This window comes from Sinocyclocheilus grahami, unplaced genomic scaffold (genome assembly GCF_001515645.1).
Source record: "Sinocyclocheilus grahami isolate Dianchi unplaced genomic scaffold, SAMN03320097.WGS_v1.1 scaffold168.1, whole genome shotgun sequence".
Classification (NCBI taxonomy): Eukaryota; Metazoa; Chordata; class Actinopteri; order Cypriniformes; family Cyprinidae; genus Sinocyclocheilus; species Sinocyclocheilus grahami.
The window spans coordinates 672,441-686,417 of record NW_015505347.1 but is presented as its reverse complement, the minus strand read 5'-3'; the positions used below and the strand labels follow the sequence as shown (position 1 = coordinate 686,417).

The following is a 13,977-nucleotide window of genomic DNA, read 5'->3' as shown; positions in this document are numbered from 1 at the left end:
TAGTGCACTTACTAAAACTTAAACAAAACAGACATAATAATCTTCCCTGCTAGTGAGCCGTTAACCACTGTGACCAGATCACTGAATCATTGAGCTGAATTTGAGAACCGTATGATTAGTGCATTGGGACGTGATTATTTCTGTGGAATAAGTGATGACAGATTTTTTTTATTAAACTATCTGTTTTGCTAACTATATGATTTGTGGCTGCCTTTCTGTTCACTTTTAAATGGAACTTTACTTCATTCTTCTTTGTGCTGCTTGGGAAAAAACATCAACAAAGGAATATACAGTACAACAGTAATCAAGATTTTATTAACAATGATATCTTATAAAAATGTTTTCAAATTGTGCCATTAAAAAAAAAATGCAATTGATTATCAAAATGAAAAATGTGTTAAATTGCATGTTAAAAGAATACTTGACAGATAAGTGTATCTTCAAATGTACATTTCGCTGTTGAATACCATTATCAATCTGTATGATTTTCACATGATCTATAAAATTAAATCATCTATACTGCAATAATGATGTTCTACATCTAGAGCAGCTACTGCAGGTTTGTACACATACAGCACTTATACATATTAGCAATTCTACGATAAAAGAATCAAGAGTCGCTGTCGTCCGATTCTTCTCATCACAGTCTGGCGTCTACACTGATCTGAGGGGTCCATCCATTGCCTGTAACGAAGAAGAGGAAGTACAACTCATTACACTATACAATAGAGCAGAAACACCCTTTAATTCGCAATAGAAGGCTGTAGATCAGAACAAAAATCAATCCATAATCTTACTCAGCATGTCCCATATTCTCTTCACTGCAGATTTATTCACTCTAAACTCATTCTGGTCATCACTGAAAAACAGAGAGAGGTCTTATTATTAAACTAATTTCTGTGTTCATAAATCATTTCCAGTTTCAAAGTTAATTTCTTAGATGCGTGTTGAAATAGTTTACACTGTCGTTTTGGTCACAGCAGCCATCCTGAGCAAAGCTGAGAGAACGTTCTTCTGGAGGTCAGACGATAAACACTCATACGACTCAACTTCACCTGAAAGAAAAAGACAGATTGAAGATAATCGGTTTTCATTATAACATTATCTGATCGCATTAATCTGTTACATAATTCATAAGATCATTTCACACATAATGCCAGAAATCTTCCAACAGGAAATGACCCACACCTGAAATAAAGAGCTTCACGATGAAACTGCGGATGCTGTTTGAAAACATCTTCTCTTTGAATGTCTGCGAACTCTCTTCACACAGGTACCTGAACACCACCTAAACACATCATCATCATTTATATTAAAGGAGTAGTTTAGCCAAAAATTTTAATTTGGAAAAATGTACTCATCCCAGTCCAAGATCCAAGATGTAGATGAGTTTGCTCCATCATCAGATTTGGAGTAATTTAGCATTCCATCACTTGCTCACCAGTGGATCCTCTGCAGTGAATGGGTGCCGTCAGAATGAGAGCTGATAAAAAACATCACAATAATCCACAAATAATCCACATTACTCCAGTCCATCGGTTAACATCTTGTGAATAGAAAACGAGTCCTCTATCCATAATATCACTTTCTCCAGTGAAAAAGTCATCTTGTCTGAATCAGGAAAGAAATATGCAATGATCAAGCCCAGTTTACAAGTGAAAACAATCCAAAACAGTTCTAAACAAATATTTTGGTTGATTTTGATGTAAGAGAACAACAGGGAATGGACTTTTGTCACAGGAAGAAGCGTTATTATGAGTTATGAACTCTTATTTTAGCCCGAAGCGAAGGTTTAAAGTCAAAAACGCCTTTTCGGTTGCGTTAACTGATGGACTGGAGTGGTGTGAATTATTGTGATGTTTTTATCAGCTGTTTGGACTCTCCTTCTGACGGCACCCATTCACTGCAGAGCATCCATTGAGCAAGTTATGTAATGCTACATTTCTGCAAATCTGTTTCAATGAAGAATCTACTACATCTTGGATGGCCTGAGGGTGAGTACATTTTCAGCTAATTTAAATTTTTTGGGGGGTGAACTATTCCTTTAATTCTGGTATTTAAAGGTATTGTTACTCGCCAATGGAGATGGAGAACTGCCTGAACAACTGTGTAAATGACTACAATCACCTGGTAGCTCTCAATGAAAGGCTGCAGAATCGCTCTGAGGAAGATGATGATTTCCTGGCCATTGTCCCTCACATAGATCTCTTCATCAGAGCGGCCGATTACACCAGACTGCTGTAGCAAAGAACAGCCCTCCTCAAAGTCCTGAGAGAGAAACGGATGTTTCGATGGAAGTCATGTGTTTAACAGCGTTATTTAAACAGTGTGACTCACCTGAACTGCTTGACCAGGAATAAGAACAAACTCATTGGAAAAGAGCTCCAGCAGGAACTTGAAATGATGAAAGACGTCGTCTAGAAAGAAAACAACAGAGTAACCTTGGTTCAGATGTTTGACAATAATAATTCATTCATTCACCCTCATGTCATTCTAAATCTGTTTGACTTCTTTCTTCAGTGGAACACAAAACTTAAGCTCACTGCTCTTTTCACATTTTAAGTGAATGGTGACTGAGGCTGTAGAGATTTTTTTTTTAAATGACAAAAAAGTGCCAAGAGAACAATAGAAATAATAAATATTTTTGAGCTTTATCCTAACTGATCTTGAGTCATATAATAGCTGTGTGAGGAACAAACAGACATTTAAGTAATTTATTCACTGAAAATTGTTTGAATAGTCATATGCAACACAATAGTGCTTTGAAATCAAAAGACTTGCCATGCACTTTTTGGAAATTCCTCAAAATATCCCCAAAGAAGAAAAAAAGCATTTAGAATATAGTTTGGGCCATATGAAATCCATTAGATTTTTTTTCCTTTAAATTTCATTTATTGTTTTAATGGTCCATATACATGTTAATGATAAAAAAATATGTCTAACTGAATCTGTAGAATTGTTTTCATCTTTATGAATGAACTTTATTATCAAATTCCGCATTATACAATAAATTCCACTTTTACGACTGGATTCCATGATTGCATTGCAGAAATCATGTGGCCCTATATAGTTGATTTCCTGTGATACAACTCACCTGTCCTATTTCTTGCAGCTGTTATCATAGCGACTGCCACCATAGCTGGTCTTGTGAATACATGTACTGCTTGATTCCTGTAGGAGGCGCACATGAGCACAGCAGCAGCACGTCTGAACACGCCCTCCTCTTGAGTGACAGGCCCTGGCCCCTCCTCCTCCATTAAATAGACACGCCCCCTCTCACAGCACACCACTGAGTGATGCAGGCTCACGCTCGATGACATCACCTCAGAATCCGAAACATTCTCTACACATTAAAAAAAGAGGAGAGAATGGTATGTTTTCATATCTACAAATATACTTTTAAATGATAAACAGTGTAAAAGTAGATTTTTTTTATTTTCCGATGAAGATGTGAGTGCTGTTTTGCGATGAGTGGTTGCTATTAGGAAGTTTTTATTGGGATTAACAGGATCTTAAACAACAGTCTTCTGAATCCTTAAGATTCAACACACAAACCTAAGAACTTCTGTCCCGTTTGCCCCATATTGAACGGTCGGTCAGTCTGTGTGGTTGCTGTAGGAACAGCTCTGAATGAGGGTTTTGTTGTTTTCGGACGCTGCTGATCCCATTCTCATGTTTGGCTTTAGTCCCAGAGTTAAAGAACCTTTACAAGATGTTCACAATACACAGAAAACTAAACTAGTGAGAGGCCCTTGGAAAGAGCTCATGAATATTCTAACTGCAGTGAAGTACACAGCTCAAATTATAATATGTTAGTGCTTTCTCTATGGACAGGATCTGCTGTTGATTTTATGGCAGAAAATAATTTGACTCATTCTTCAGTTTGTAAAAAACGAGCCAGTAATGCACTTACAATAAATACAGTGAGGAAGTCTATGGGACATCAATTAAAAAATAAATAAATAAATAGTTATTTGAGCTCTAAAGTTGTCTAAATGTTGTTTTAGTATTGTAAAAAACAGAAACTGATGAAGTTCTGGTTATGATCAAGTTTTTCTACTTTGTCTAGTATTTATGCGCATCAATCAGAAATAATTGCATTTACATGGCTAGAATAGGCGGTGACATATGAGATATAATTTTGAACAGTTCGTAAGTGATTTTAATCATGCTAGTCTCATTTATTTATGTGTAATGTTCTGCTTTGGCTTGTATTTTAATGTCCTGCCCTATAGATGTCCACTGTAAGATTTTACTTATTCAAACAAATAAGTCAAACATATCTGCCAATTGACAGCATGCAACAGAAGCTGTCTATAAAGCACTGAAGCCACTAGCTGATTGTATTTTTATGTAGTATGGTGTAATGCGATACCACGTTTATTTATAGAGCATCATCTCTACACACATCCTTACTGGGCCACATGAGATGAGCTCCAAACCGCAGGGCGAGTCTCCTCAGCCACAGGGTTTTATGGGTCAGCAGGTCCAAATCAATGCCCTGTAGGTTCTGAAGGAGAACCACAGCCATCAGGTTCCAGGCGCTCAGTACCACATTTCTCTCCTGCAAACGGATGATCATGTGGGCGAGACCAGATACAAACTCCTGCGTCTCCTTACTGGGCTTCATAGGCAGGTCTCTGTAAATGAGACAAAAAATTGTGAGGTTTTTGAGCTAATAACAGCATACTACTACTTCTGCAGTATGGAGTATGTATATTTCGAGCAGTATTTGTCTATTTGCATGGAATAACGAGATGCAAAAACGTGCAGGATTCATCGGTACACACACTGTGTGTAATACTATATATCCCACAATGCCAAACACTCAGCTTGACCTTGCATTTGCAGTGTGGGGACTGAATATCAATCATGTTTTTTAACTCTTTCCCCTCCATTGGTGACATTTTCACGATGACACCGTTATCACGCGGTGTCATTCTTGCAATCCTTGTTTTCAAAAATCTAAAGGTGACCCTGGACCACAAAACTAGTCTTAAGTGTCAGTTTTTCAAAATTGAGATTTATACATCATCTGAAAGCTGAATAAATAAGCTTTCCATTGATTTATGGTTTGTTAGGGTAGGACAACTATTTGAAAATCTGGAATCTGAGGGTGCAAAAAAATCTAAATATTGAGAAAATCGCCTTTAAAGTTGTCTAAATGAAGTTCTTAGCAATGCATATTACTAATCAAAAATTAAATTTTGATATATTTACAGTAGAAAATTTACAAAATATCTTCATGGAACATGATCTTTACTTAATATCCTAATGATTTTTGGCATAAAAGAAAAATCTATAATTTTGACCCATACGATGTATTGTTGGCTATTGCTACGAATATACCCCAGCGACTCAAGACTGCTTTTGTGCTCCAAGGTCACATACAGTGGGTACGGAAAGTATTCAGACCCCCTTAAAATTTTCACTCTTAACAAATGTGTGAAAAACTTGTTGCATCTTTCCCAATAAGACTCATGGCTGTATTAGATCAAAAGGGAGCTTCTACTATATACTGAGCAAAGGGTCTGAATACTTAGGACCATGTGATATTTCAGTTTTTCTTTTTTAATACATCTGCAAAAATGTCAACAATTCTGTGTTTTTCTGTCAATATGGGGTGCTGTGTGTACATTAATGAGGAAAAAAATTAACTTAAATGATTTTAGCAAATGGCTGCAATATAACAAAGAGTGAAAAATTTAAGGGGGTCTGAATACTTTCCGTACCCACTGTATTTCTTTAAACAGAGGCTCTGTTCTTTTTCCTTTTTTCTCTCTTTTGAACATAATATTTCATATAACTAAATAATGTGTCATGAATGATTTGTGAATATGATCACAAAATGCTGGTGGTGGCTGTCAACTAAAAAATTATTATCTGGCAGGGAAATAATTTTGGACTATTATTTGATCAGACTAGCAACATTTTTGGACAAAAATATAAAGGTAAAGCATAACAAAAAAGCTTAAAATTAAGCCAAATTAAAAAATATTTTTTTATTTAAAGGGGTCATATGATGTTGCTAAAAAGAACATTATTTTGTGTATTTGGTGTAATAAAATGTGTTTATGCGGTTTAAGGTTCAAAAAACACATTATTTTCTACATACTGTACATTATTGTTTCTCCTCTATGCCCCGCCTTTCTGAAACACATTGATTTTTACAAAGCTCATCGGTCTGAGAAGCGAGGTGTGCTCTGATTGGCCAGCTATCCAGTGCGTTGTGATTGGCTGAATACCTCAAGTGTGTGACGGAAATGTTACGCCCCTCACCATACTGTGATGCCGTGTCCGGCCAGAGCGACGAGACAAAAACATGAAAACCCATTATAAACGAGGCATTTGTTGCATCCAGTGGGGACATAATTACGGATTATAATGACTTATACTGTCTTTTTATGCGTTGCGTAGTGGCAAATCCTTTAAATTAAAATGTATTTACAGTCTGTGAGTCAGAACAGCCGACATTGTAGTCTACTCTCCCAGGATCAGTAAACGGTTCTCCATAAAATGCGCTGGACACATCTGAATATTTGGGTCAGTGGCAAATTCTTTAAATATGAAAACGTACTTACAGTCTGTGAGTCAGGACAGCCGGCATTGTAGTCTACTCTCCCAGGATCAGGAAACATCCTCCATAAAAAAAACTGCTGGACACATCTGAACAGTGTTGTAAATACAACTTAACCAGTTGTAATTTCTAGTCGTGTCCTCTTTTGGAAGACCAAATAAAGTAGTTTCGCTTTCACAATGAAACACAGCGTCACACATGGTGGCCTACAGTGAGGAGAGGCCGGGGGATAAAGTGAGGAACAGCCGGCAGGCTAGAGTGAGCAGAGGCCGGGGGATAAAGTGAGGAACAGCCGGCAGGCTAGAGTGAGCGGTGGCCGGCGGATTCGACGAAGGAGTGTCCGGCAGGCTTGCGGCAACCAAATGTGACGACCCCGGGCTGGACTCTGCTTCGTCCACGGTGAAAGCCGTTCCGGCGATCCACAGCGTGAAGTTGATGTATTCCCTCAGCAACCAGCACGGATCAGCTCCAGGCATGACGAAGCAGATATCGTCCTCTTTTGGAAGGCCAAACAAAGTAGTTTCGCTTTCACAACGAATCACTGCGTCTTCACGACATGGCGGCGGCAGCAACAATACTACAGCAAGAATAAAAGTTACGCCTTATTTCTTTGCGTGAACATTTGGGCGGCGTTATGCAAATCGTCCCACATCGTGACGTAGACATGTGGGGGCGTGTTAGAATGAGCCGTAGGCGTGGCTGACTCTTAACTTTTATAAAGAATATCTCTTTGGATTTGAGACTTTAGTCTTTGCAACTTTACAGATCTTCTTTATGCACCAAGAGCTTGTAACACTTCAAAGAGAAAGGAAAATTTAAATCGCATCATATGACCCCTTTAATAATATTTAAATATCTCATATTGAACTATTTTATTCATAACAAATTAATGAACAAGCAATTTAAATTATTTATCACTGCAATTTCACATAGTATTTTTTTTAAATAGACAAGTGTGTATCAGTGTTATTTTAGTATCACAGAAATACTATTGTAATTTTTGTATTAATATTTTGAATTAGATTTCATTTTGATATTTTCTGTTTTCATTTTAGTTTTTATTGTTGTTTTTATTCGTTTTTTATGTTTATTATTTTATTTTATTTCAGTTTTAGTCTGTTATTTTATTCATTATAAACTTCATGAAAATGAGAAATATTGCATAAGCAACTAATTGAAATAAAATAAGTTTTTATTTCAAGTAATGATTTTTAATTTTTTTTTTGTTTTTAGTTTTAAGTTTAGTTAACTATACTAACTCAAATGTGTTTATTACCTGGCTACCAGATTATACTGTCTGCGGTTTATGTTTCCCTTCACCAGGTCTCTGACTGACACAGGGTTGCCAAAGCACACATGCATGCAGCCGTAATCCTCCTTCAGCACAGTCCTGGCCTTCAGCAAAGCCTGCAAATGCACAGCAAGAGCTCAGAACCAAGTTCTTTCCTTAATATTTGGAAACACATTAGACTTCAGCTCTCTTTGTATTTTTCACAGACTGTACCCCTGTGGTCTCTTTTGGTTTAGGCACTCCCAGCAGCTCATGAGCGAGGAGCGACTCCTCCAGCACACGCTCATAACTGATGCTGATGGGCACCAGACTGATGTCAAACACCTCTCCTTTAAAAAAGGGCTCCAACACCATGTGCATCATTCCTGGAAGGATCCAAACACAACTGGAGAACATACAGAACCCCACATTTACAGCTTACCATCTTAACTACAAGCTTACCTAGTTTTGGTGTGAGAGATTTCAGCGTTCTGCTCCGTAATCCTTCAACGTAAAACTCTAATGGAGCATAACCTGTCTGCAGAAAAACAACTACTGTAAGTATCAGTGCTAATTATATTTTCATGGCTAAATAAGTGTTTCTGTAGTGCAATATATGATATTTACAAATACATATTCGGGAGTATTATTAGAGATCTTTAATAATGTGTACTAATTAACTGTGGAACATGCATTAAAAAAGTAAACAGTCCATGTTTTGAAAGAGCATTAAGCATTAAAAACAAAAATTAATTGTTTTAAATTCCACAACTAAATTTATAATGTACAGAAGATGGATATTCATTTTGAGATTTGTTAAAGATTACATTTAACAGGGTTATTAAATTATTAGTGTTATGTCTATTAAATAAAAATTTTAAATATTAGTCTATTAAATAAAAATGTCTTCCTTGCATTCAAACAGCTGTTTCTTTTTTACAAATTAATATTTTTATACAAAGATGCATTAAATTGATCAAAAGTGACAATAAAGATCAAAAGTGAGATTTATAATTTATGAAAAAAGTTTATTTCAAACAAATGCTGTTCTTTTGATATTTCTATTCATCCAAGAATCCTGAAAAAATGGTTTCCACAAAAATACGAAGCAGCAAAACTGCTTTTTTATCAGTTTTTAATACTGATAATAATCAGAAATGTTTCTCAAGCAGCAAATCAGCATATTAGAATGATTTCTGAAGAATTGTGTGACACTGAACACTGGTGTAATGATGCTGAAAATTCAGCTTTGCATCACAAGAATAAATTACATTTTACAGTAGAAAACTGTTTTTTAAATTGTAATAATATTTCACATTTATACAGTTTTCCCTGTATTTTTAAACAAATAAATGCAGCCTTGGTTAGCAGAAGAGACTTCTTTAAAAAAAATAAAAAATACCAACCCCTCACCTTTTAATGGTACTGTACGATAATTTCTAGACAAATAACCTCTAACAATAAAATTAATTCTCACCCGCACAATGGTTCTGACGTACTCAGACAGCACAGCCCAGTACAGCTTGTCTGAGCCAATGGCACGACGGATAAAGAATGCTCCTGACCGCCGAAAGATCTCACCAATAAGCTTCATACCCATCAGAGCTGTAAGAGAAATAAACATGGACAGATTTGGATAGTTGTGAGTAGAGAAATAATTCACTATCACAGCCTGAATAGTAGTTTTATGTTTTGACATGACAGCATTTAGTTGCATTTTACATTGAAAATATGATGTGACTGTGGGATTTTGCCACCTACAATTACATTAAAAATCAATAGATACTTGCGAATTCCAGCTGCAATGACGGGGATAGAGAGGTCATAAGTGAACATGATGTAAGACAGAACCAGGAAGTCCACGTAACTCCTGTGATTGGGCATCAGGATGACGGGATACTCCTGAATGGCTTGCTGGAGCTGAATGAAGACAGAATTCAGTGAAGCTTTCCTTTTAAAGAAAATGTATTCCTATTATGCAAAAATCACTTTTATAAGGTGTTTGAGCACAGTTGTGTGGCTGCAGTGTGTGAAAACAACCAAAATCCACCCAGTCATTTATTAGTAATCACAATAAATCATAAACAGTCTCTCAGAACAAGCGATTCCAGATTTCTCCCTAGGTAGTAGGTACACGTCACCATAGGGAAAAGTCCCGATCATTTGTGAGGCTCTCTGCCCTATTAGCATAGACACAGGCCTGAGAGAGATGCAGCAGTCCAGCATTACTGGAGATATACAATGTCAGAGCCAAAGAGGCAATACAAGTGTTGTGTTTTGGGATGCACCAATGAACATAGGAGCTCCATAGACTCCCTCCATCTGAGGACACTGTAGTTAAGTTTAATTTTTGTAGGAAATGTACCGGAAAAAAAAAAACAGATGAAGTCGATTGCTTGAGAGTTTCTGACAGTTTCAGTGCGTGAGATTGTTGTGTGTTGCCGGTGTGCCAGCGGAAGCATTAGCTTTTGAAGCTCCGCCCTCTTCTGAAAAGGGGGCCAGGAGCACCAGCTCATTTGCATTTAATGGGACAAAGACAAAAATGGCACATTTTGGCTCATACGGTAAAAGTGGCAACTTAAACAAGCTATAAAAAATTATCTGTGGGGTATTTTGAGCTAAAACTTCTCATACACACTCTGGGGACTTATTTTACATCTTATAAAAAATGCCATAACAGGTCCCCTTTAAAAGAACAGAAAAACTCTAACCCGTGTGAGTCCATCCTCATTGACGTGTATAGAGCTGAAGACGCTCTTAAAAACTTTGCTCAGTGCGAAGCCCAGCAGACGAATGAATCCCAGCTGAAGGTTTTGACTCATCTCATCCAGCAGCACAGATGCCTCTTCTAAAAGTGCCTCACGCGGTTCGTCACATTCAACCATAATCTGTGTGTGAGCGAGAGACGGTGAGTAAAACTGGTGTGGCATCTTCTTTTTTATAAGCAGCGCTCTCTGTCTCTCACCTCCTGTATGATGTAGCTCAGGTATTGTGATTCAAGCACCATCCTGTTGAGAGCGGCAGCTGAAATGGGTGTGGCCCCACAGAATGGCTGAGGGTTAAAGGTCCGGAAGGCGTGGCTTAAGTCACTGCTCCGCCTCCTCTCCTCCAGAATGTCAAAGAAGCCATCAGCTTCTGCACCGTCCACACTCTAATACACACAATATTACATGTTCAGTAAAGCAGAAATATAAACAGTTCATACATAAACAGTATCAAAACAGCAAACCTTGTTGCATTTAGGTTATGTGCAGTTTGCGTATTTGAATGGCCAAAAATGAGTATTCATTTGATAAAATTACATGGTAATTAAGATTTTTTTTTTAACTAAATAATAAGTTTAAGTAGACTCAAAACATCAATTTATTGTTTACATACTCAGCTAACATTCTCAGAAGGTTCCCTTAAAGTTCTGTTCCAGTAACGTTTCAGTATGATCTTTAATAATGTTCTCAAAAAACATTAGCACAAAAAAAGTTATTTATACGCTGCACGTGGAAACATTTTTTCTGAAACATTCTAGCTAGACATTCGCCTAACATTTTTTAAATGTTACTACTTCTTTTAGAACATTGAAAAGTATATTCCCTTAATTTTTGCGAAACTATGAAATTTAATGTCTATTATGTTTGCATAACTAATAAAAAACGTTTTAAAAACATTTTAAAAACTAAGACGTTTGGAATGTTCAGAGAACATTCTTGAAATATAACCTAATGAGAATGTTAGCTGAACGTTCTTAGAACATACTGTATTTTGTAAGCTGCATAAAAACAAAACCATTCAAATAAGAGTTTAAAAAAAAAAACGTTTGTAGGGCGTTATTTTATCTACTTAAACAAACAAAATTGTGATTATTTTAACTATTTTAAATTTGTAAATGGACTCGTGAGCCACAAGCTTATAAAAATGTCTCACTCGAGAACCGATATTCAGATATACAGATTTCTGAGCGCACACATCCGAAGCACACGCACAGAAAGCGGCTGTCACAGCATGTGAGTACTAAACTAAGTTCTCATTCACACACAAGTTTACGTTAAAAACACACGAGTTAAAAAAACAGTTGGTTATGTCTGTGAAGGTAAACAGCTGGGAAATAAATCGCATGTTTATTTTAGATCTGTGTGGCAGCAGCAATATACAGTAAATAAATCAATAAATCCTCTGCTCTGTTGTCTCCTCTGAGGCTGGGACTCAGTGTAAACAGTGTTCAGTGCTCGTCTGTGCACCCAAAGACAGAACAGTTAGCATGTTTTGCTCAAACTTTCGCCATGGCATTAGAGCTGGTACACCGTTGTCGCTTGCGGAATCAAAATGACGGCGCCGTGCGTGGAAACTTACAGATTAAGAGGCGGTAATATTATAATAAGATCCCTTTGCCACGTCACTAAGGGAGCGAAATCAGACGCGCTGGTTTTCTCAGACGTTTGCAGAAAAAGGCTTCCCAAAACAAAGTTACTGGGTTAATCTTTATCACGTTTCCTTGGTTGGTAGATGCACCGGGGACCTGATTATAGCACTTAAAACCTGGAAAAGTCAGATTTTCATGATATGTCACCTTTAAGAGGATGTATATAAAGATGCCGTTGTCACTGTTTTAGGAGGATTAACAGAGCTTTGGATAGTTTCCATATTGTTTAGATACTACATACTCTTTATGAGTATGTTAGCTACCATAGCTATAAATAAGATGACATGAAACTGTGGTCAAAAGTCTATCATAAACACGAATATGTTGGGGTAGTTGGATGGATGGATGTTGGCTGCTGTTAGGTCCCAACCCATGTCAAAATCAAACCTTCACTTTGTAGGGTAATCCACTTTCACTTCACGACAGATTATAACCATAACTCCTGAAAAGGTTGGCAATAGATTTATATAATCATATATGTGAATTAGTATAATTTTTTTTTAAGTGCAAAACGCATCCTGCGTAGTTTACTTTCCGTGTTTTTAATAATGGAAGCAAAACAAAGTGAAACAAAAGCACTTTTCTCACCGTGTTCATACTGCTAAGGCTATTAGACCACCAAAGCTGTGTAACGTTACACAATAAACGCGATAGGCGCGTCGCGTCGCTCTGTACATCCGTTATTATAATACGCGTCCGTAGCAAATAATTAAACAAAGATACCTAAAGAACAGACAGATCATGTTCATACCAGTGGCTCCATGTCCCATACAAGAGCAGCAGGTGTAGTTCTCCTCTCCTCTGATCATGTGAGGAGGTCAGAGTCAAGAGAACCGGCCAAACCTCGGACCCAACAGGAAAGTAAATATATATATATATATACTTTACAAATGATAACAGTATAAAAAATATAACAAAAGATGAAATATAACAAAAAATTCTGAAGTGAAATTAGGACAAGCTTGGTAAAGACAGATTTTTACTTAAGTAAAAGTACAGAAGTACTTGCTTTTTAAAAGTACTCAAGTACTTTAACTTTAAGTACTTTATTAAGTAAAGTACCAATGCTGCTTCAGTCAAACACCTTTTGTGTTTTATTAGGAGATGCACGACAGTTCTTCTGTGGCTTTATAGGTAATATTTTCATGTACACAATGTAGCAAAATCAGACAATATTGTGTCTAATATATTCCACAATATTAACTTCTTATTATTGAATTGTTGTAAATAAATATCACATTTGCAACTGGTCAGTGTTCAAAAAATGCTGGGAAATCTCTTCATGTAGCCCTACAAGAGTGATTACTGATAAACTGTCTGAAAAAGAAAGAAAGTCACATTATAGAGAAGAAAAAAATCACCCACTGACTTTTAAAGCTGCTACATAGTAACGTCTTTCTACTTCGATGATCTTGATAGAAATGTAGTGGAGTGAAAAGTACAATATTTGTCTTTCAAATGTAGTGAAGTTAAAGTCATAAATTCCCAGAAAAAATAATACTCAAGTAAAGTACATATACTCAAAAAGTGTACTTAAGTACAATACTCAAGTAAATGTACTTAGTTACTGTCCGCCTCTGCAGATAAGAGATTCTCCAAAAACAAAAACTTCATTCATACAAACTTATTTCAGTCAACACACTCTTATTACTACAAAGTAAGTGCAAAATACTGCATCCCAGCACACATGACACGATGATGCACTGTGTCTCTCTC

General features: G+C 36.7%; 1 protein-coding gene across 1 annotated transcript; it reads right to left on the bottom strand.

Annotated features, from left to right (window-relative positions):
• Nucleotides 1-212: 212 nt before the first annotated feature.
• On the bottom strand, nucleotides 213-13,104 carry gnpat2 (glyceronephosphate O-acyltransferase 2). The gene is made up of 16 exons (XM_016282904.1): nucleotides 13,013-13,104; nucleotides 10,813-10,998; nucleotides 10,559-10,735; nucleotides 9,638-9,767; nucleotides 9,325-9,452; nucleotides 8,310-8,385; nucleotides 8,082-8,233; nucleotides 7,854-7,984; nucleotides 4,417-4,640; nucleotides 3,095-3,343; nucleotides 2,338-2,417; nucleotides 2,128-2,268; nucleotides 1,189-1,288; nucleotides 962-1,055; nucleotides 798-859; nucleotides 213-684 (listed from the first exon to the last, which is right to left on the bottom strand). Exons 1-16 carry the CDS (start codon nucleotides 13,022-13,024, stop codon nucleotides 641-643), a joined length of 1,986 nt encoding a protein of 661 aa, XP_016138390.1. The 5' UTR covers nucleotides 13,025-13,104; the 3' UTR covers nucleotides 213-640.
• Nucleotides 13,105-13,977: the final 873 nt, after the last annotated feature.